General features: G+C 44.0%; 2 protein-coding genes across 10 annotated transcripts in view; one reads left to right on the top strand and one right to left on the bottom strand.

Annotated features, from left to right (window-relative positions):
- Positions 1-14,663, bottom strand: part of GIT2 (GIT ArfGAP 2) — a 41,170-nt gene extending 26,507 nt beyond the window's left edge. For 8 of the 9 annotated variants that reach the window (XM_068990182.1, XM_068990184.1, XM_068990188.1 and 5 more), the window contains exons 1-8: positions 14,541-14,663; positions 9,930-10,063; positions 8,251-8,363; positions 7,544-7,649; positions 5,940-6,026; positions 5,693-5,823; positions 3,912-4,006; positions 1,099-1,144 (exon numbers count right to left, since the gene is read on the bottom strand). In XM_068990182.1, the coding sequence (XP_068846283.1) occupies positions 1,099-1,144; positions 3,912-4,006; positions 5,693-5,823; positions 5,940-6,026; positions 7,544-7,649; positions 8,251-8,363; positions 9,930-10,063; positions 14,541-14,592 (764 nt within the window). In that variant the 5' untranslated portion in view covers positions 14,593-14,663. Of the gene's footprint in view, positions 1-953; positions 960-1,098; positions 1,145-3,911; positions 4,007-5,692; positions 5,824-5,939; positions 6,027-7,543; positions 7,650-8,250; positions 8,364-9,929; positions 10,064-14,540 lie in introns of all 9 variants that reach the window. The other variant, XM_068990187.1, reaches the window with a different exon arrangement.
- A 3,985-nt stretch (positions 14,664-18,648) lies between these two features.
- Positions 18,649-24,095, top strand: part of ANKRD13A (ankyrin repeat domain 13A) — a 34,480-nt gene continuing 29,033 nt past the window's right edge. Inside the window, exon 1 of the mRNA XM_068989685.1 lies at positions 18,649-18,744. Coding sequence (XP_068845786.1) covers positions 18,649-18,744 — 96 coding nt within the window. The remainder of the gene's footprint in view (positions 18,745-24,095) is intronic.

Raw genomic sequence — 24,095 nt, 5'->3', positions numbered from 1 at the left:
ACTGATAAGCAAACAAATAAAACCATTTTCATGAGCTCTGTAAAAGGCTACGGCAGCCAAGGGATCATGGACAAGGTCAGATGTCAAAATTCTTTAGCCCAATAGTCAGTGAGGAAACTGAACAGAACTTGGTAAGACTATCTCCTAGAAATACCACAATCATGCAAACATTTCTCATGGTAAAGAGAAAAATAAGCACCTACTAACCAAAAGGCAAAAACTATTGCCATGCTAGTCCCCAGGGTGTGTATATGAGAAATCATAATTTTTAAAGTATTTTTTTTAACAGCACAATAGAAGAAAAATATAAAAGGGGCAGAATGTTAGAAACCAGAATGGCAAGATTACATATGGAATAGCAATTAATCTTTTCACCAACTCTTGACAGGATCTGTGCAAAGGTTATTAGCTATATAAGGGTTTAAAGTTCATTTCTACAGCCATGATCTCATTTGACCTTACAGACCAGAGGTCAACAGATTATAATCCCCCTTTTTGTTTGAGCTAAGTATGGAATTTACATTTTTAGGTGGCTGGGGGAAAAAAAACACAACAAATGATACTTGGTAATATGTGGAAATTATATGAAATTCCAATTTTAGTATCCAGAAATAAAATTTCACTGGAACAGACATGCCTTTCATTTACAGGGCCCACGAATGCTTTCATTACAACTGGCAGAGTAGCTGTGGCAGAGGGTGTGTGGCCCAAAAAGCCTAAAGTATTTACTATCTAGCCCTTAACAACAACAGCCACAAAATGTGTTGATCCCTATTATAGACAGAGGATATATTCTCTTATAACACAGAAATATTCTGTGATATATCTAGAGACACAATATACTGTCACAGCTGGCTAAAACTATGACAGTATCACAGACTCCGATTTTCTTATTAGCAAATTTGTTACTTGCCCTCTTTCAAACTTAAAATTTTATATGGTGGTTTACTTACAGCCGTCTTATTTCCAAAGTGCATAGCCATAAAAGAGAAAAATGTATGGGCTTTGTTAAACACAAAAGATAATACACTTATACACTAAAAAACCAAGGAAAATACTCATGACAGATATAATTGATTGGCATTTCAATGGCCTTACCTGTCTGCCATTTGAGGTATTATAAAGTGCTGTCCATTTTTGTGATCTGAAATGGAAACCAAGCCAGAGTCTGATTTGTATAAATACTAGTAAGATCTGTAAAGGAATACCATTATTTTCTGAATTTATGTTTTGCTCCTCTCACTACAGTTTTTGTTCCTCTCTCTCCTCTTTGCTCTCTTTTTTGAATATTTTAAATCAAAACATCTTTTGATTATTTGATAATTTTTTAACATTCCATTTTAATTTATCTCTAGAGTTTCTGACCATATATGATTGCATAGTCTTTTTTCAATGCTAGGGATTATAATATGCAAAACTTGTTAAAATCTACCGGAAATAATATTTTACCATTTTAAGAAAAGTGCAAAAACTTACCTTCATATTTCTTTTACCCTCTCCCCTTTCATGTTGTAACTGTCAAATATATTACTGACACATGCTGAAAACCACACCATACAATACTATAACTTTTGCTTTAAACTGTCATACACACCTTAAAAAAACTTAAGAATAACACAGGCTATTGTATTTATCCAATACTTATCATTTCTGTTGCTATTCTTTCATTCCTAAAGTTCTGAGATTCGCTTTGGTTCATCAACTCCCTTCCACCCAAAGAACTTCCTTTAGTATTTCTGTTAGAGCAACTAATTCTCTTTTCTTTCATCTTAAAATGTCTCTTTTTTTCACTCTTGAAGGTTATTTTCATGGAAATAGAGTTCTTTCTTTTCAGCATTTAAAAAATATTGTTCTACTTCCTTTTCATCTCTGGTTTCTGATAAGAAATCCACAGTCATACACATAATTGTTCTTTTATATAGTATCATTTTTTTTCCTTGGCTGCTTTCAAGGCATTTTCTTTCTTCGTATTTTAGCCGTTTGAGTTTGATGTGTCTGAGTGATGATTGGAGTTCATTCTGTTTGGAGTTCTCTGAGCTTTTCAAGTTGTGATTTTATGTCTTTTGCCAAATTTAGAGTTTTTACCCAATATTTCTTCAAATATTTTTTCTGCACCACATTCTTTCTTCTCTCTTTCTGAGAGTCTGATGATACAAATGTTCTGGTTTTGTCCCGTAGGTCCCTAAAGCTCTGCTAAGCCCCCTTTTCCTCCCACTCTTCTTTCTCTCTGTTGCTCAAACTGGATTATTTCTAGCGATCTGTTTTCAACTCACTGACTTTTTTCTTTGTCATCTCCATCCTAACTAAACCCATCCAGTGGGTTTTAAAATTTTAGTTATTGTATTTTTTAGTTCTAACATTTCTGTTCTTTTCTATATCTTCTGTTTCTCTGCTGAGGTTTTATTCAATTTGCTTCAATAATGTTCACACTTACTTCTTAGAGCATGATATTACTATCTGCTTTAAAATCTTTATCTGATAATTCTAACCTCAGAGTCACTGAGGGTTGGCATCTGTTAATAATTACCTTTTCTCATGCAAGTCTTTGGGATTTTCCTGTTTCTTCACATGTCAAGTAATTTTGGATGGTATCCCAGATATTTTACGTATGTAAAATAGTAGTTTACATACTCCATCTCACTGGGAACTGTGGAGACTCTTGTAAGTCTTCCTTGAATTCTGTGGTGAATGTTAATATTTTGTTTTAGCAGGCACCTGACCAGGCAGGTTCTGCCTCCTGGGCCAAGTGGTGAGAAAGACTAAAGATAAAAGCTGTCAGGGTTCCCCTCAGGCTCTTGGTCAGAGATTTAGGCACCTGTGCTTGCCATGACTGAAGCCACAGGATTACTAGTGGGGAAAGGAAAAGAGAAAAATTCTGTGGGAACTCCCCGATTCTCAGTCCTGTCAGAGTTCCATTTCCTGCTCCTCAGATCAGACAGAGAAGGCTTCTTTGCTCTTGCTGTGCAATTCCAGGTTTGGGGCTGTTCTGGAGGCCATATCAGAAGTAAAATAAAGGGGACACTCACCACCAGCTTGATGTCACTGTGAGTTCCCCAGCCTGCCTGCTGGAGTCCTTAGATAGCTACTCCATGCATTTTTGGTCCAGGGTTTTTACTGTGTTCAGAAGGAGAGACAGGTGAAGTGCGCTTACTGCATCTCACTGGGAACTGGAACCACACCAGGGACTCTTAACTCTGTTGTACAACCAGGGTGGAGAACCACTGGTTATGTGATTATACACATATGTGGATATGCTGTATCAGGGGTTGGCACACTTTTTCTGCAAAGGGCCAGACTAAATAGTTTAGGCTCTGTGGCCATATGGTCTCTGTTGTAATTACTCAACCTACTCAGTTCTGCTGCTGTAGTGTGAAAGCGGTCACAGACAATACATAAATGAGTGTGCATGGCTATGTTGCAATAAAACTTTATTTTTAAAAATCAATGTAATAGGCGTATCTGGCCCACAGACCAAGGTTTGCTGACCCCAGTTCTACCTCATGAACAAACCAGGTTAATGGTAAAGTTCACTTTTTCCCTTTTCCGCATCCCTTAGCTAGCAGAATTCTACAAACAACTATAGAGGTTAAGGCTTTGCTCTTTCATGCTGACTCCCATTAACCACAAGAACTGTGGTGCCACATTCAGGCTGGGTTCAGCGATGCTCTCTGATTCCTGAAATGGCCAAACTGTACAGCAATCATTTTAAAAACTAAAATGTCAAGCTGTGACCAATGTTATGTATTTCATATATAGCAAAATATGCCGTAGTCATCATTTCACACAGAAATCCTTATTTGCAGTTTTCTCCAGCATACGTTAGAGCACAGACCATAAACAGCAGTGTCCTGACTTGCTCTCCCAGGACCTGCCTGGCTGCAGCTGTGGAGAGACTGCTCCCCTTCACTCACCTGGTTTCCTGCCACAGAGATAGAAGGCTAGTCTGTCAGTCAGCTCGTACTGAATTTCTACAAGGCGCTCTGCCAGCTCGTGGTGCCCTCCTTGCCTACAAGAGAAGACAAAGTGCCATTTATACTACTCACTGGTCCCGGGTGCTAGAGAAGTACAGAGACACCCCCGAGATACCTGAGGAGTTTATCAAATGTGACTTTTCAGAATAATCTACCTTTTTGTGTGAGGTAAACTGTCAAGGTCGACTCCGATTTCCACTCTTATAAAATTGCTTTCAAAATCTCCACTACCCCTTTTCTCTGATTAATTTGTGAGACAGGGGACTCCCCTGGTGGTCCAAGGGTTAAGAACCCGCCTGCCAATGCAGGAGACATAAGAGATGGGGGTTCCATCCCTGGGTCGGAAAGATCCCCTGGAGAAGGACATGGCAACCCACTCCAGTATTCTTGCCTGGTGAATACCATGGAGAGAGGAGCCTGGCAGCCTATAGTCCATGGCGTCGCAAAGAGCCAGACACGACTGAAGTGACTTAGCACGCACACATGAAAACGATGGTGCGTTAGACCTGATGAAGTACTGCGTTCCTCAGCACCTGAGCTTATTCCCAGACACACTCTGCTCTATCCAGTCAGGACCCTGCTGTGTCATATGTGCCCTGCCCACCCCTCCCTTCAGAACTTGACCCACATCCTTCTTCTCTGAAATACCTTAGCTCCTCTTCACACACCCAAATCCAATCCTTTCTTCAAAGACCAACTAAAGACATTACTTAATGATCTGGGCCACAGTGAAGAAATACTATGTATGTATCCATTATGGTAATGAGTTCTACATTATCTTGCCTCATTTAACTCTTACATGCATTTATGAATCCTTCCTCCATGAGAGAGTAAAGTCTAGGGGGGCAGAGTTTTGTCATTTCACTTGTCATTTTCAAGTTGTCAACTGTCATTTTACCCTGTGCAGAGCATCGTTCTTTGCAGTTAAGTTAATTTGGAAAAAGAAGGAAAGATGATCCATCTTCTGTCATTTAAATGATATTAAAGACTAATCTGTGGATTTACTTTTTTATTTTCCATTACTTCACAGCCAAAATTTTCAAACGAAGAAAAATTTAAAGAATTTTATAGGGAGCCCTGAGATGTCCACTACCTAAATTCTGCAATTAACATTTTACGATACTTGTTGAACCATATATCTATCCATACTGGGGCTTCCCAGGCGGCGCCAGTGGTAAAGAATCTGCCTGCCAATGCAGGAGATGTAGGTTCAATTCCTGGGTCAGGAAGATCCCTTAGGGTAGGAAATGGCAATCTGCTCCAGGATTCTTGCCTGGAAAATTCCATGGAGAGAGGAGTCTGGTGGGCTGCAGCCCACTGGGTCGCAAAGAGTCGGACACGGCTGAGCACACAGGCACACCCATACAGACTTGTCTCTAAGTCCAAGCAATGACTAAAAGTATTCAAAAAAAAACTGAGGAGGGGGTTCTGCAACTCTTTATACTTGATGTGGATCCCAACCATGGCTCAAATACCACTATGTTACAAAGGATAAAAAAATGAAAGACTGAAAGCTAAACACAGTGGTTAATGGTTCTACCTTCCCCAGCTTTGAGTGGCTCTAAGATCATATGCACTTGAAATATCTTCATCTGCAAAATAACAGAATTCAAATCTTTGAAGGAGCTAAATGCTACCCATGCACAATTTAGCCACTTTTAACAATGAATCATACACAAGGTAAATAATCCCAAACACAGAGAGGTAACAGAGTCTCTCACCTGGCATAGTCGACAGGAGTTTTCCCACTGGAGTCTTGGGTGCCCGGGTCTGCTCCGTATACTGCCAACAATTCCGCCTGTAGAATCTGCCCTGCTTTGGAGGCCACGTGGAGGGGGGTGGTTCCTTTCTCCTAAGAATCATTAATACAAAGTACACAAAAAGAAACGAATTAAATAACCCGAAGGCTAAGCAAATGCAACCCATTTAGTTTCAACTTAATATCTGAACCAATTTGTGCTTTCTTACAGGGTGAAAAAAGTTGGCTTGTGCTCCTAAAGATAACAGCCTCAAACAGGTTTCGAGATTCCCTGTTCTCACGCTTGAATGGAGTTGCTGAAAAATACATAAACAAGAGAAGAACGTTTGTTAAAAGTGTAAAGAATGAGGGAGCAAAGCAGCTGGCAGACCACTGCAATCTACATTATCGAAGCACTATAACATCTTTATCTCGCTTAGCAAGGTGAATGGAGCCGTCTCTGCAGGTAACAGCTACCCCTGGGCTCTAAGGCAGAGTCAGGCCTACATTACTGATAAGGGAACTAGGGCTGGGAAGGCTGATGCGCCCAAAGGCATGATCTGTCTAAGTGGCGCAACCAGTCTCTGAGTGAGAGGGAGTGTGAGGAGGGGTTAAGCATGGCTCTGAAGTCTGACAGACCTGAATTTCAAACCATATACCCCTCAAGCTGTGTGAACTTGAGAAAGTGTTTAAAGCAATCTGAACCTGTTTCCTTATCTCTAAAATGGTGATAAAAATGCCACCTATTCACGGGCAACTATAAGGGATCAATGATACAACAGAGCATGGAGCTGGTACACAGGAAATGCCCAAAGAAAACAGCTGCTATTATTATTGCTGTTGTTATTAGCTGTTAATATTGAACCTAGGGCTTTAGAGCTTCAGATCCTAGGCTGTGTAAATCACAAGATTCCGCCTTATATCACACCCTCTCCACAACACTAGTCTTAGCCTTTCGCAGAATGCTTTAATGAAGTCTTTCGGGGTGGAAACAGGCCTGTGGCATATCAGATTCCATAGCACTGCGGAAAAGCCCTTATACAGTCAGAGGATAAGCTGCCTTCCTGCAACTCTTCCTTCAACCCTAGAACTGTCCAAAACGCAAGCATCCTTACCACAGGATTGAAGAGAGCTACTCTAACATCTGCATCCAGGCCTTGTTTTCCTAATTAATTTTATTTTTAAAAATTGTGGTTTAAAACCACAATGAATGGAAGTAACAATCACATCCACCTTCAGGCAAAGTTTAAAATTCTGAACTGTGATTGCCTCTGCTCTGGATGAGCATCTGCCAAAAGCAGCACTTTGAAAATTAAGATACGCGTTTTTGTGGCATCTCTCAAAAACATGCAAAGGCCCACATAAAGAAAGCCGTCAACTCATCTTGTGAGTTTAATAAACCATCCCATGGACTACGGCTCTGAGTGATGCCCTACTTCCTGAAGATCTCACTCGGCATGCAACCTAGAAACCTGCACAAGTCCCACAGACCGTATAGTCCCTCCTAGAAACAAACTGTGACATGGATCCTATTTCAAAGCTCTGCAAACAAAAACTTACAGAAATATGACTTTAGAACCAGACCTAGAAAACACAAATAGTTTCCTGGATACTTATTTTTTCCTTTGTTCCACTAGTATACCTCCACTAATATGAATGGTTGCCATTTGAATTAAGATGAGAGAAGAAACCAACTGCAAAAAAAGCTGTTACTAATTATTTTGTGTATAGAAAGGAGTTGTTTTTCTTTTCTTTCTAAGTGTCTTTTTTCCCCCAAACAGGACAATGTGCTGTTTCATCTGGTAATTTCAGGATTCTGAAAGGTGTGACCCACCTTACTGAGATCTTTGGTGGTCACACTGTCGTCATCCCGGCAGGGCAAGCGGTGGACAAACGCTAACATCTGATACTTGGCTCTGATGAATTCTGCTTTATTAGGACTGGTTTGAGAACAAAAAAAGAAAACAGTTCAGTGGCAGTTCAGATACAACATTCCCCATTCTTCAGACTGTAAAGAGAAGAGGAAGTGACCTACATCCCCCACTCAAGAATAAAAGGAACAATACTGAAGTAAGCTTTGGCAGTGTGTTAAGACCTGAAGTCTGAAAATGTACATTAGTCATTATAATGGCCAGGACTGCAGAATACCTGCTTTTTATAGTATCTTTCTTCTCTGTGTAATTTTCTGAAGTGACCTAGCAACCTTGGGAGGAAGCAGCTCTTTGTCCCATCTTGTAAGAATCGAGATGTCTGGTCTGACTGCCTGTTGGTTGAGCACCTAAGCGCAAACCCAGTGACATCGACAGCCACCAAGCCTTAGTCTTAAACTGGATAAACCAGACTTGTGCTGGGTAGCCATGCGGAAGAGACGGTCCCATGCCTGGCTTCGTTCTGCATTCCTAACGGCAAAGAGTTCAACACACAACTGGGTGACCAACTCCTGTGCTGCCCCTGTGGAGGCTGGTCCAAGACAGCTGTGCTCCTTTCAGTGGGCCCCAGGGGTTAAGAAAAAATAAGAGTATTTATAAACATTCCACTCACTGTACTTTATCCTGTGGATTAGCTTTGCGTCTTCCACTCATAATAGAGGTGGGGTCCAGTAACGAATGCTCCCATATAGAATTAGCACCATTATTATACAAGGTTTCAACCATCTAAAACCAAGCAGTATAAAATCACATTTTAATTTCTTTCTACCAACATTCCATGGAAATCAGTGACTGAACTGATTCTACTACAAACACTAGCATGACTAGGAGATCACACGCTTCATTACTTTCTGTTTTAGCATGAGAAAGAAGAACCTACATGCAGGATTCAAGTTTGACCAGGAGGACAGCTAAATACTTCAATGGGTTTGATTACATTTTCTAATACATGATGAAAAAAGAGCACTTTGACACTTTCGGACAGCACTGCCCAAGCCTGAGCATCCACATACTATTTTTCAAGATTCTTAATCTTTTTCTTTAAATCCACTTACCTTCTAAAACTTTCACTAGCAATTAGAATTTGACGCCCTACTTATAGTTTTATGCAACCACTGAAATAAATATTTGAGTATTACCTACATCTACCTTTGATCAGTGGTAAAGAATCTACCTGCCAACACAGGAGATGTGGGTTCAGGAAAATCCCCTGAAAAAGGAAATGGCAACCCACTCCAGTATTCTTGCCGGGGAAAAAACCCATGGACAGAGGAGCCTGGCGGGTCTGTAAAGAGGTGGACCCGACTGAACGATTGAGCGTGCACATCAACCTCGAGTACCACTAGTGGTCCACGTGTCACTCGGGGAACTGCTGTGCTAGGGTCAAGTCTGGCATTTTAAACTACTCATCTCTGGACTTTATTCATATCCTACAATATAATATAGGGTATGACATAATATCTGTACTCGGTATAATCTGACAGCAGTAAACACCCATTTTCACATGGGAATGAGCTGTTAGAAACTTCTGAGCAGAAGTTATTAATAATAATAAACCATTTTCATTTCCGAGCATGCCTCCTGACAAGGCCTCATCTGATTTTTACAACAGTGCAGATACTGTCATATCAGAGATCTAAATTCACCCTTTCGGGACAGGCTGTGCAGCTGCCACAGATTTAGTAAAATATGTACTCAAGACAAATGAAGGCAAAACACATGCCAAAGTCTGAGTTCCAACAGAACTCAAAGAATGTGTACCCCAAAATAGAAGTACCCGGTGACATGATAATGGACCCCCAAATAAAACTAAGAGCCACTGAATACTTGGCAGGGTGTTAGGCATTCAATCAAAACAGAACTTGATTGTCTCTAATAAGTTATACGAACTTTAAGAGAACTTAAATCAGATGCATCAGAAACTTCGGAGGACTCCTATCAAAGCAGGAAACTTAATGAAAAGTTTCTAAGGCAGTTGCTTTCAGGAACATTCATCGTGGTAAGTGGAAAAGACAGGCTGTTTAAAAAACAATTTCTGGTGATATTCTAGAAAGACGGCAGTAAAACATTAGGAATAAATTTTAATGACTATCTGTCTACCTATAGTCGAGCTTTTCCAGATTTTCACTAGGAGGAAAATAATCTTAAATAACAAATTCAATACTTATATATAGCACTGATAAGCTTGGCACCTCTACTCAATTAGGATTCAAATATTATTGTGTAATTTCAGTTGCTAAAACAGTAACTCCTAAAAACTTAAACTTCTTGAGGAGAATTCTTATTCTTTACCTGAAGCAATGTCGGAGGCCATGGTGTGTGTTTAAGATGCCTCACTTGAGAGATATGGCGTCCCAGACTCCGATGGACACTGCAGCACTCATCGCATATAAAAGTTCCCCTATTTACGGATGCCCAGGAAGGATCTGGAGAGAAGAGTGAGATCAGTGGTAAGGATACCAGGTGGTTGCTATTCTGCCAGGTGGCAAAAGATGGCCAAGGTTTGGTGTTTCAGAAAAACAAGACATTCCTGTTGTGTTGGTATGCTAGTCAACATGTTAAGCTGGGGAGCTTGTCTGATGATACCACCTATCGTGGCTGGGGGTACAATGTTAACAGAGATGGAAAACATGGATTGAAGCCCTGAGTGAGCACTTACCTGCTTTCTGGTCCAGGGCCACAATCTGTAGCCCTAGTAAGTTCTACTATCTCAGATGTGTGCTCCTTCATTAGATGTAAGAGAAGCAAATTGAGAGGGTTCACCTGAATCATTCTGACTCCATCTCCACAAATGGCAGGACAACAAAACTGCCCATGAACAATCCACACAGAATTATGTGAAGTGAATGGTGAAAAGACAGCTATCGACACGCCTCTGGGCTTAGCAGAAAGCTGCAAGCGACACAACTATAAAATAGCTCAGCCGCGGTGGCTCTGAAAACAGACTGGGAAACCTGGTCTCCTCCAGTAGGAAATGTGCTAGGATATCCATTAGCTGTCTTAAATAAACTGTTGAGTCTGATCTCACCATGGACCTGAAAGAACAGAAGCTGTAAAAACATCAGCCTCACAGAAAAAAGATGCAAAATACAAATGAGCAATATTTTTGATGTGCGCATGATACTTTTTTTCCTGTGAAGTCCGACAAAGCCTCATTAGACACCCTTTGAAACAAGGAAAAACGCACACTTGGTAAGCAGTAAGAATAACTCACGCTGAGAAAGTAAACTAAATATTTAGAAACTCAAAACACAGACAGACCTTCTACATTTCATCAGATTCACCCAAGGGGTGACAGTAGGTACCGCTCAAGCTGCTTGGCTTGAGGGTTATATTTAAAAATTCTCCAATGTCCACAAAAATCTCTAAAATGCATGTACACCATCCTTACCATTTCTAACAGTTTATTCAAACCCCTTCCAACCATATAATGAAAAGTTATGGGATTTCAATCAAAGACAAACTGGGAGTCAGAGAGTGTGGTGGTTAAGAGGGCTGGCTCTGGAGACAAGCAGTCCAGGGTTTGAACCCCAACTCTGCCACTTCTTGCGCAAGGATCTTAGGCAAGTTATTGCTTTGAGGGTGCTCATCATGGATCAAATAGGAGAACAACACATCTCAGTGCGGTGAGGATATAAAGAGTAAGTGAAGCTCTTTGCATATAGTAAGTATTCAGTAATGTGAGCTGTTATAACTTTTCCCAATTATTTTGTAAGTACCACTCAAGTATTTTCAAGAGCTCACTGCAATTCATGGCCACTAGAGAAAGTCTTTGATTGTTATTCGAAACATTGAATGTTCCACATGAACACTATCTTACTACACTGAAAAACCTCATGGAGTTTTCAGGTAGTTGAACTCAGAATAGGATATGAACTAGATTCATTAAAAAAAAAAAAAAGGTAAACCAGGACTTCCCTGGCGATCCAGTGGTTAAGACTCTGCACTTCCACGGCAGGGTGCACGTGTTTAGTGCTTGGTCAGGAAACTAAGATCCTGCATGCCATGCAGCATGGCAAGAAAAAATAAAAAATAAAAAAAAGATAAACTATTTACTATGATTTGATCATAGTTAATCAAACATTTTGGAGTTTCAGCTTTAGTATCAGTCCTTCCAATGAATATTCAGTGTTGATTACCTTTAGGATTGACTGGTTAGGGAAATCAATCCTTGAATACTCATTGTGAGGAGCGAGGATCAATGCTGAAGCTCCAAAACATCTGATTAACTATCATCAAATCTTAGTAATTAGTTTACCTATCTTTTTTTTATTTTTATTTTTATTTTTGCCATGTTGCAAAGCATTAGAATTCCCACTCACTGGAAAAGACCCTGATGCTGGGAAAGATTGAGGGCAAGAGGAGAAGAGGACGACAGAGGACAGAGAACGAGATGGTTAGATGGCGTCATCGACTCAATGGACACGCATTTGAGCCAGCTCTGGGAGACAGTGAAGGAAGGGAAGTCTGGCATGCTGCAGTCAATGGGACTGCAAAGAGTTGGACACAATTTAGGGACTGAACAGCAACAATCAAAAGTTTGCCATGAAACAAAGGCTCAAACAAAATTCTTCAGTGAAGTACAACTATGTCAGTACTACTAAAGCACTCTAAAAAACAAAGACTGGAAACATCAAGATGAAAGATCCCTGCAAAGACACATAACAACTTTGCCTCTTGCAGTGTGGTACTACTACTGACACACATACAAAAAGACTTTTATTTTGAAGATCAGCCTTGGTTTTCACCTATCATTCAGAGAATTCACAATCCTTTTGGAAGAAATTAAATAGGGACAAGACAGCAAGGATTTAACACACACTAAGGAAGGCTCTCCACTAGTCATTTTAACATCATGAATCAGAATCACATGAAGAGAATATCAGAATGTTAACGACAGTAAAATCCAGGGAACCCCTTCCAATTTATGTGATCATTTTATCCTAGGGCTTCTTAACATGGGTTCTAGGAACACAACCAATGGGCTTCAGAAACGTCTATTATCCCACTGAGAAATCTTAACAAATTCTGCGTGAAAGGCGAAGTGCGCGTGTATTTTGGGGGGAGAAGGTCTTATCATTCATCAGAATCTCAAAGGGATCCTGAACCATAAGGGTTATTCTCTCACTAGGGCTTTGCAGAAAAGGCAGCACAAATTCCTAGCTGCTCAAGTTCAGAACATTTCAAGGTAGCCTAATTATATTCAAAACAGGAAGGAAGTGACTCAAGTCTCTGTAGATTAGGCATATGAGACAACAACTAAAAAAGATACAATGGAAGAGAAAAATGTTCTCAAACGCACAAAACGCCACAGAAGTGCAAGACAGTATTTAGTACAGAATTCAGCATGACAACAGAGATGCAATTTTCCTGTGCCCTGTATACCATCCACTGAGAAGCAAAGAATATGCGCTTCAAGAGGAAGTTTGAATCTAGATTCATGTGAATCAAACATCACAGAAAGTTCAACCAAAAACAGGCAAGAAAAGAAGGAAGTGGAGCAAATAACATTTTTAGAGAATCCGATGGAGTTCGTATGACAAGCTAACTTAGTTTCTAAAACACCTCTTTTGAAACTCCTCCACCCATTCTCCCTATCTTCAAAAGAAAGTGGTAACCCCACTTACATTATAGAGACCATGAAATAACCACATAAGGTTTGAGTTATCATAGTCCTTTTAAAATCGGTCTGCACCTCCATATGACAAGATGAAGTTTAAAACAGAGTGGTCCTCAATGACTTCGTTAAGATTGTTTATTGGACACTATTGTGCCAAAGAAGCCATCTTACCTTTTGAATTACTTCAAATTCAAAGGAGATAAATCCAAGCACTGAAAACAGCACAGAGGCCTGTCAACTGGGCTCCAACCGCTAAGATAGATCTGAACTCTAAATCTATGGGAGGGGAGGGATGGTTTTCCACCTTCAGTGTTCCTGTATGCCTAAACTGCCTGAATACCCAAATGGTTATAGTTGCCAATGATTTGGTGTGTTTTGTAAGCAGTAGTTAATGTATAATTTAGAAATTCTACTATAGCTTTAAGGGTCTGTGAAGGTTCTGTACACAACACAAAAAACAGGAAAAATAAAAACAACAACCCCCAAAACCACCTTCAATGAGACGATCCTTAGCATTTCATTGAAACTGTTCTACCCCTGAGCACCGTACTCTCAATCATCCTTACTCGAAAAATGAGGAAATCAAGACTCGGCCAAATTAAGTCACCAGCCCAAGGTCACCCAGAGGCAAAATCTAGTTTGAACTCGGCTAGTTCAGATCTCAGAACTTGAGACAAGCATTGCTTCCTCAAGTGATGGTCGGCGTTTGCAAGACCCCGTCATCCGGGAGACTGTCCGCGGCAGAGTGGCAGGCGGGATGTTACGAGAAGCGGGGCAAAACTCATCCTTGGGGGTCCCCTGGCGAGTCTCAGGGGAAGGAAGCGGCGAGCGTCGCCCACTCCGGACAGGGCCTCCCCCCACCCCGGGGCGGGGGTCTGGGGGGCTGTGGGGAGGAGGGATGACACCTGCAGCCTCTGGGGGCCTCAGCCGGGAGGACGCTCGCAGTTGATTTCTCTAATTGGCCTCCTAGTGGATTGCCCAAGCCCCTTCCTGTTGGGAAAGAGGCCACGACCCCGCCGCCTCTCCGCCCGGCCTGGGACAGAGGGGACGAGAAAGAAGAGAGGGACGGGAGTGACGGGAGGGCGGCGGCCCCCTGCCCGCCCGGCTCTGACAGGCCCGGGACGGGTCCCGCCCCACGGCCGCCCAGGCGCCTCCTCGTCGCGACCCGGGGCATGGGGTGCAGAGCTCCACCGCCCGGACCCTCCCGGCCCGAGGGGGCGGCCCCGGGGCAGGGGTCCTGGCCAGGAGAGCTGAGGGGAGCGGGCCCGGCCGGTGCGACTCACCCGGCCCGCTGCAGTCAGCGCACACCTCGCTGCTCCGGAGCCGCTTCGACATGGCTCCCGCCTCCCACCTGCCGGGAACCTGGGGCCCCGGGACAGCGAAGGCGGCGGCGGCGGCTGCGCTTCCGCTCTAACGGGTCCCCGCGGCGGCGCTGGCGGCGGCCGCCTCTCCCCTCAGCGCCTCACAGCCGCGGCGCAGCACGCAGGCGCGGGGAGGTGCCCTTCGGCGACGGGCAGGTCATGTGACCGGAAAGGGCACGCTTCCTTGTCGCCATTTTGAGTGAGGGCAGGTGTCTCCCCTCCTGTTTCCAAACCTCCTTGATTTGGGGGTCTCCTTCTCTGGAAGAGATTCACTTCCTCCCAGTGCTGATTAGTACCAGGGGAAGCAGCAAAATGTAGTGACCAAAGGTATGCAGCCACAGCCTTCTTGAGGCAATCATTCGTCAAGTCATTTAGCATAACTTTGGTCAAGTTCACTTATTTATTCATTCCTTTATTCAACAAATATTTATTGACCAGGGCTTCCTTGGTAGCTCAGCTGGTAAAGAATTCGCCTGCAATGCAGGAGACCCCGTTTCAGTTCCTAGGTCGGGAAGATCCCCTGGAGAAGGGATAGGCTACCCACTCCAATATTCTTGGGCTTCCTTGGTGGGTCAAGAGATGAAGAATCCGCCAGCAATGCTGAAGACCTGGGTTTGATCCCTGGGGTTGGGAAGATCCCCTAGAGAAGGTCATGGCAACCCACTCCAGTGTTGTTGCCCGGAGAATCTCCATGGACAGAGGAGGCTGGCGGGCTACAGTCCTTGGAGTCACAGAGTCATGGAAATTATCAGGAATGCACATGTATTGACCATGTACTCTGTTCCACACACTGTTCTGGGCACTGGAGAAGGAGCAGTGAGCCAAGAAGACGAAATTTTCTATATTTATGGAGTTACATTCAACTGTAGTAGATCTACAATAAAATAAGTAGGAATATATTAGATGTTTCCCCATGCTGCAGTTTTAATCTTATCTGGAAAGCGGAGGTAGTCTGTCTACCTCAAGCCCATGATTCACGTTTGTATAGCTTGTTACCTGAAAATGATTTTTACATTTTTAAAGGGGTGTGAAGAGGAAAAAAAGAGGGAGAGGACGAAGAATATTCAGCAAAACTCTTACATGACCCGCAAAAGCAAAATATTTACTTAAGGACAAATGGAATAACTTACAGAAGCATATAGTGTGCCTGCCCCATAGTAAGCCCTCAATAATAGTTGCTCCTATTATTGGAATTAGATACTGCTATTATTTCCTAATCACAACTTTTTTTTTTGTTCTTTGAGGGTGAGAATGCTGCTGCTGCTGCTGCTAAGTTGCTTCAGTCATGTCTGACTCTGTGTGACCCCACAGACGGCAGCCCACCAGGCTCCCCCGTCCCTGGGATTCTCCAGGCAAGAACACTGGAGTGGGTTGCCATTTCCTTCTCCAATGCAAGAAAGTGAAAAGTGAAAGTGAAGTCACTCAGTCGTGTCTGACTCTTTTCGACCCCATGGACTGCAGCCTACCAGGCTCCTCCGTCTATGGGATTTTTCCAGGCAAGGGTCCTGGAGTGGGGTGCCATTGCCTTAGATAACCTAATTTACAGGACTACATAAACACAATGAGATGAATTTAATCAGTCTGAAAGCAAGCAGAGATGTGGTCCTAATGCTAATGAACATTGTATGTATTACATATGTGTAAGCACAACTATGACTGCCATTTGGCAAATATTCCATGGCTATTGTGGGCCAGAAACTGTCTTGACCTCCAGGTACTCTGGTGAGCAACCATTGTGGAGTTTTTTCACTAATAAACTAAGAGAAATATTCAATAAATATGGAAAGATGTCAAGGCAGAGGATTAAATTGCCCAGGTCTTCTGAAAGGATAAGAAGTCCTGGAAGGGTCTCAGGAGCACCGGTCTTCGGTTCATCTTTCCATTTTTATAAATGTGTGGTGTGGGCATAACCACATAAATCCCACACATTCCACAATTAGAGCCTCTGGGTTCCATCCTGATGCTCCTGCATCCTGTTTTGGTTCACAGACTCGCAAATCTTCTGGCCTCAACATGTGTGGAGAAAAGATTAGGCCAGGATTCTTGAACAGCTGTTGTTGCAGGAGTCTGAAAAGCTGATGTCCACAAGCAGAGAAGGCAGAGAATATGCTTTCAGGATTCATCAAATAACTTTGCCTGGCTATGTGATCTAGTTGTGGACAGCTGTGCAGAAAGCTCAGGCTGGTGAGCAGCCGTGAGTTGACTTGGTTCTTCATTGAATCAAGGAACTATACTGTCTTAGGTTGAAACCCAAAGAATGAACTTAAGTTTGGCTGACCGTGGTCAAGTGTAAGTATTATCTATTAGTCCTTTCGGCCATAACCCCAAATTCAAAAATAAAGGACACTCGTATGTGGAATAAACCAGCAACTTAGGTAACTTTGAATCATAACCCAGTCTGGAGTTGAGGCAGAAGAGTGCTTCTCAAAGTGGGGTGGGTGGGAGTATGAATTTTTCTCCTCCAGGGGACATTTGGAGACATTTTGGTGGGAGTGTTACTGACATCTAGTGGGTAGAAACGGAGGGGGTTCTGCCCGACATCCCCATGTGAAGTATCCTATCTTCCTTTCCAATTTGGATTCCTTTTATTTCTCTTTCTTCTGATTGTTGTGCCTAGGACTTCCAAAACTATGTTGAATAAAAGTGATGCAAGTGGGCATCCTTGCTCCTGACCTTAGAGGAAATGCTCTCAGGTTTTCACCCTTCAGTATGATGTTAGCTGTGGGTTTGTCTTATACAGTCTTTATTATGTTGCAGTACATTCCCTCAGTATGTAGCATTCTACAATGGTATTCTATTCAGTCATAAAAAAAAGAATGAAATTCGCCATTTGCAGCAACAAGGATGGACTTTGAGGGCATTATACTAAGTGAAATAAGATAGAGGAAGACAAATACAGTATGATATCACTTACATGTGGAATCTAAAAATGACATCAAAGTTGTAAACATAACAAAAACGAAGCAGATTCACAGAGAACAAACTAGTCCTTACCAGTGGAGAGAGGGGTAATATAAGCGTTGGGGAGTGGGAGGCACAACCACTGGGTGTAACATAGACTCAAGGATGTATTGTACAATACCAGGAATATAACCAATACTTGGTAAAAACTGTAAATGGAAAGCAACTTTTTAAAACTGTATAAAAACTAAAAATAAATCCAAAGTAAAAAATAAAAGAATTAGAGTTACCAGAACAGCAAAAACAAATAAATTTATGTGGTTCAAAATGTGCTGAAGTTGAGAAGCTCTGAGCTAGCACCATCCTCTCATGGGGCAACTATTTAACGCCACTTCTCCAAGAGTTTATGATGCCTACTTGAAAATTGGTTGGTGTTGCCCACTTCCAAAATGGCTCCTGACCAATCGCGGCAGCATCTGCCCAGGTCCAAAAAGGCTGCAAGAGAGTCAGGAACTAGAATGGTTTGGTCCAGGAGCCTGTTGTCACCCCGCCCCCCCCCGACCGCAGAGCCGATGGAAGAGGCCCAGTTGTGGACCGAACCATATGAGGGACCTGGGGCAGGAGTAAAGGGGATGATAAAGGCTAGATCGAGTTTTTCAGGTCGAGATCCTAGGCTAAGCAAGAGAGTTTTATTTCTGTTTTCGGTATGATGCTCTGATTCCCGGTATGGGATTGGAGGTGGGTGAGGTTGGGCGGACGCCGGCCCGTGTGGCTAGCCTCGCCTCCCCCCCGCGCCGCGGCGCGCGGTGGTCCGCTCCCCGCACTTCCCTGTTTGGGGCAGTTCGGCCCGCAGAAGTCGGTTCGCGAGCTGTCAGCGCGGGCGGGAGCGCCGCGGGGCGCGGGGTGGGCGCGGCCGACCCCGGTCCCCGACCCAGCCCGCGACCCCCGACCTCCCGCGCGTGCCCTGCACCCGTCCCGCTAGGCCGGCGGGTCGCGTACCGCGCCCCCTCGCTCACTCGCCTGCTTCTCTTCGCTCGCCGGCCGCCCGGCGGGCGGGCGCCGGAGACCCCCACCGGGGGCTGAGGCTTGGCAAGCGGGCGGTGAGGGCCCGGCTGTGGCCTCCCTCGCCATGTCCTCGCCCCGCGACGCTAGCGGCGACTTCCCCTTGCACCTCCTGGTCTGGAACAACGACTACCTGCAGCTGGAGAAGGAGCTGCGGGACCAGGTGAGGGGGCGAGGCGAGGGTCTTACCCCGGCGACAGGAGCCGGGGAGTCGGGGATCGTAACGCCTCCCTGAGCCCATCTCCAGCCCTCTGGGGAAAGGGACGGGGCACTGCCGTCCCCTTCCGCTCAGCAATCGAGGGACAATAATAATAACAGCAGGATGTGTACTGAGTGTTTAATGTGTGCCAGGCCGTGTGTCGAAGGTTTTATATACATTCTCCCTCTTAATCTTTCCAGCACCCCTAGGAGGTAGGTACTATCCTTTCGTTTTACAGAGAAGGAAACTGAGGCGCTCAGAGATTATGTCTCTTACACAAGGTCGCTTACCTAATAAACACCAAATCGAGATTGTAACTCTGGCCAACTGGCTCCAGCGTGCACCGTCTTAACCAATTATTCTTGCCTTTCTCCAAAATGTGTGAGCAACACACACCTCTCACCCCACCCATTCTTTTTGTCAGAAAAGGCTTGGTTGGGTTTGGAGCCCAGGTTCTGACTTGCCCTGTGACCTTGGGCAAGGCATTTTCCCTCTCTTGGCCAACGTCCTCTTCTTTGTGGAATGAGGGTGTTGATACCCATGTGGGCAAATTCTGTACTTGACTGTTACCAATAGGTCTGGGGTGATGCCCAGGAAAAGCTCCCCAGGGAGGCTGATATATACCAAAGTTTGAGAATCTCTGGTGCACAGCATCCTTAAAATCACTTCCTGTTCTAAAGTGCATTGATTCCTTTTTTATTTATTCCCAGCTTTATAAGCAGTGGTTCTCAGTTGGAAGTGATTTCCTCCCTCATCTCACGCATCTGGTAATTAATAGAGACATTTTTGTTTGTTACACGCGGGGAGTGGGTGTTACTGGAATCTAATGGGTAGAGGCCACAGAGGCTGCTCAGTATCCTGTAAGACACACGTGTGTAAGACATCTCCCTCCCCAGTTAAGATTTGTCTTTCCCAAAATGTCAGTAACATCTTGCTTGAGAAACCCTGTCTTCAAAGCAGCACAGTGATTCTGGGAGGTATTGGTACCCTCAAGTTACAAACCGACAGACTTAGCACTTAGGATGTGTATGTGTGTGTTAGTCGCTCATTCGTGTCCGGTTCTTTGCGACCTCATGGACTGTAGCCCGCCAGACTCCTGTCCATGGAATTCTCCAGGCAAGAACACTGGAGTGGGTGGCCATTCCTTTCTCCAGGGGATCTTCCTGACCCAGGGATTGAACCTGAATCTCCTGCATTGCAAGCAGATTCTTTAAGTCTGAGCCACCAGGGAAGCACCAAGCAGTTAGGATAGAGACTTGTAATTATCTCGTGTAATTGTTCTGGTTGACTTCATTTTATCTAGTGTATTAAAGTTCTGGTTTTTGAATGGCTCAAATTTGATGCTCTAATTGTCAAGAAATTCTAGAGGAAAGAGGGCATTGGTTTTGTTCTGATTTGCAAAACTTGAGCAAGATCAGCATCCCCGCCCCCCCTCCCCGCCCCCTCCTTGATGAACAGTTACTGCTAAGTGTGTTCTTTCTCTTTGGCTGTGTTGGATCTACACTGCTGCCCGGGCTTTTTTCTAGTTGTGGTGAGTGGGGCCTACTCATTGCGGTGGCTCCTCTTGTTGCAGACCACTGGCTCTAGGCAAGTGGGCTTCAGCAGTTGCGGCTCAGGTGGGCTCAGTATTTGCAGCTCCTGGGCTGTAGAGACAGGCTAAGTAGTTGTGGAGTCCAGGCTTAGTTGCTTCGCGGCATGTGGGACATTCCCTGATTAGGGATCTGACGCGTGTCTCCTGCACTGGCAAGCGGATCCTTCACCGCTGAGCCGCCAGGGAAGCCCTAAGTGTGTTCTTGTACCCTGCCATCTTTCTCTTAAGCCTGTTGAGCACCCACTGGAAGTCGAAAGTTGCCCTTTTTTCCTTTTAAATTCTCTGTCCACACAGAATAAACTTTTGTCATAAGAGTCCTTGTTCCTAATTAGATCATGCCCCCAGAGTAAATGATTCAACAGTTAGGCATCACAGCATACCTGATGATTCAATTCCCTTTCTCTTACTAGACATAGCTCAGAGGGAACCCGCCATCATTTTGTTCTCGGCTTTAAGTCTCACCTTAGACACTTTAAAAATGACCAGACAGTCTTTGTTTTTAGGCCTGCTGTGTTTTGCCTCTGTACTTCCTCAGTATCGGAGCCTCACAGCTTCTTGTGAAATATTGAGATAAAGTACAAGGAAAGTCACAAAACTAAAATCCTATCTGATAGAGTGGTTCCACATCGTCATTGAACCACACACATGTTCAATACCAATTTCAGAAAACAGCAGGCTTTCTGTTCATGGGAGGTGAGGAAGAGAGTTAAAACGAAGCACCGTCTTTCTTTATAGAAAAACTCAGTCCATAAGAACAGAGTCTTGGTTTGTAATCTAAAATGTGGCATGATTGAATTATTTCTTTTTCCTGCAACTTGTGATAGAAATGTTCATCGAAAGTTCTCTGTGCCTCTTACCTTGAAAAATATTAAGGACATAGGTGATTAGCGAATTCTAATTTTGCAGCAAAGTAGTCCTGGGATACATTGATCCTTAGTGCCTTCGAGTGTCAAGGAGGTCAAGAAAGAATACGCATCTTTGCTAATTATTTGGTTTTGACTTTGTTATCTGTTATAACTGTAGATCATGTCACAAGATTCTGTTTTCTCTGGGGGAGAGACAGTTGAAGTGTATTCAGAAAAAACATCTTGACTGTGGAAGTTGGACTATCATGACCTCGCAGTCCAATTGCAATCCTGAAACTCTGGCCACTGAAGGGGTGGAGATGGGCCTGGCTTCATGGGTGTGCAGGCTCGACAGTTGCACAGGGCCCTGTCCTCAGAAGTGGCTTATGCTTGGTTCAATGCTCTGTTGTCATCATCTGGAAAGTCTTACTATTTTCTTTTGAAGGAGGGGCCTTGCATGTTGATTTTTATCTGGGTCCTGTGAATTATGCAGCTGCTTCAGGATCAAAAAGTTGATCATTGATACCATTAGAACACAAGGCAGGGAATATTTTGTTGCTTTCATGTTTATTGAGATCCTCTGTTAATTATGAAATAGCTATCTACTCCTCTGCCTTGGAGGCAGTTAGGTTAATGGCCAGTACTAATACTGGTTAAATTAGTAAGCTTGGGTGCTTAATTTACCCTTAACAAATCAGTTCATGAGCTGTCAAAATGCGGAGCATTAACACTAAACGCTTACTATTTTGCCAGGCACTGTGCTGAAATGTTTTTGTTGTTTTTGGTTTGTTTTAACTTTTTCTTTTATATTGGAGTATAGCTGATTAACAATGTTGGTGATAGTTTCAGGTGGACAGTAAAGGGACTCAGCCATACACATACATGTGTCCATTCCCCCCCAGACTTGTCTCCCATCCCAGCTTCCACTTAACATTGACCAGAGTTCCCTGTGTTATACTGTAGGTTAAAAATGCATATACTTACATACATACATATATATATATATATATATATTTTTTTTTTTTTTGGCCACTCTGCACTGCATGTGGAATCTTAGTTCCCCCACCAGGGATCAAACCTGCCTGCACACCCTGCATTGGAGGCATGGAGTCTTAACCACTGGGCTGCCAGGGAAGTCCCTTAAAATGTTTTATGTGCAGTTTTAGATTTAATTCTCACATCAGTCCCCAGGGGTTAGCGCTTGTGTGATTCCCACTTTACAGATGAGGAAACAGTGGAGAGGTTCAGTCATCTGCTTACCAAGTCATCAAACCAAGATGTCAACCCTGAGGAAGTCACTCTCACAGAATAAGAATCCTGTATTCTTAACCCTCCCGCTTTCCTTCTTTTGGTAAAAGCGCCTCCATTTCAGGATTCTGGCGAAAGAGGAAGGGAACAGATCAGAAGGTGCGGGCCCAGGGTTACCTGGAAGCAGTACATTTACCATAGCTGCTGCTGTTAATGTCATCATCACCATCCTGGGAATGTAGCTCCTTTTATGTATGTTCCAGTTTTTCTACAGGGAACCCGTATTGGCTGCATAATTAAAAACAAAAAATTCCCATCACCCCAGCAGTAAAGCCAGCTGTTTCACTTAAGGCTTTGTCTGCCAGTACTTTTCTGCAGTCGGTTCTTCATTCTTTCCATCCCACGAGTGAGACATGAAGCGGGCTCACTGGTAGCTGTAAGAATTTTTATTTTGTTCTAGGAACAGCAGCACAGAAAGAATCATGTTTATCCAGATGAAGAAGAATAAGCACATGTTTCTGAATGTGTGTGAGTCAGCCCCAGTCCCACCGTGTCTTGTTCATTTAGCCGAAGTTCACTGCTTGTATAACTTCGCCAGAGATGAGATTGTTCCAAGCTTTCAACATTTACTCAACCGAGGCACTTTATTAAGTGCCTCTTAACCCATCAGCTCTACTGTCTTTAATATTCAGTGGGGCCTTGAAGTTGGTCGGTGCAGTTGAAATGATTTGTGTTCTGGTTATGTCATTTGTCACTTAGCCAGAGAGGTCTGTTAAACATCTTTCAGCCTTCCTGCCGATGCTGGGAGAATGAATGAAAATTTAAGGGGACAGATGCAAAGGACAGTCTGTGCACCTTAGCAGAGGAGGGAAAGCCCTGTGGGATCAAGTGGGGTAGAGGGTGGCAGATGAGGCCTGACTCCAGGGCCAGCCCTCGGTTAGGGAGCCAGCAGTGAAAGCACAAAATCTGGGCAAAAGAGGACGTTCTAGGCAGCGGCAGTGCTCAGAGCCTGACTGGGAACCACCTGGGGTTCTCATCGCAGCCCGGGGCAAGGCTGGGTGAGGCCACAGGCACTCATTCCAGCCAGTGCCTGTTGGCTGGAGGCCCGCCCTGAGCCGGAGCCTTGGATCCAAGGGAAAGAGCCTGGAGCCTGCTCTCAGGTGCTCCTCCTCAGCCCTCGGGCTCAGTCGAATCTTCGAAACCAGGCACGCATCTATACCTCCCCCGGACTTGGGGTGGGAGAACCAGCTCAGGCCCCGGCTGGCCACAGAAGACCAGGGCTGTCTGAGTGCGCACAGGAATGAGGGTGGTAGACTCTCTCAAGCAAAGGGAGGGCCAGTTAGCAGCCTCTTACCCGAGGCCTTCCCCCCAGGAGGTGCCTGTGATAGTTTCCGAAGTTCTGACTGTGTGCCACTCATAGTGGGTCCCACGAGGCTAGTGAGGGACCCGGAAGTGGACCCTGCTGTCAGACACTGAAGCCCGCACTCAGCTGCACAACAGCAGGCTACCAAAGAGGGCTTGGATGAGAAGAGTTGGTGGGCTTAAAAATTAGCACATAAGGAGACATGGAGAAATCTCAAGCCTTTTCTTCTTTGCGGGGGCACTATGATCGTTAAGAGGGTGGGCAGTTT

The sequence above is a fragment of the Capricornis sumatraensis genome, chromosome 17, assembly GCF_032405125.1.
Source record: "Capricornis sumatraensis isolate serow.1 chromosome 17, serow.2, whole genome shotgun sequence".
Classification (NCBI taxonomy): domain Eukaryota; kingdom Metazoa; phylum Chordata; class Mammalia; order Artiodactyla; family Bovidae; genus Capricornis; species Capricornis sumatraensis.
This window is presented reverse-complemented; position numbering and strand designations above follow the sequence as displayed.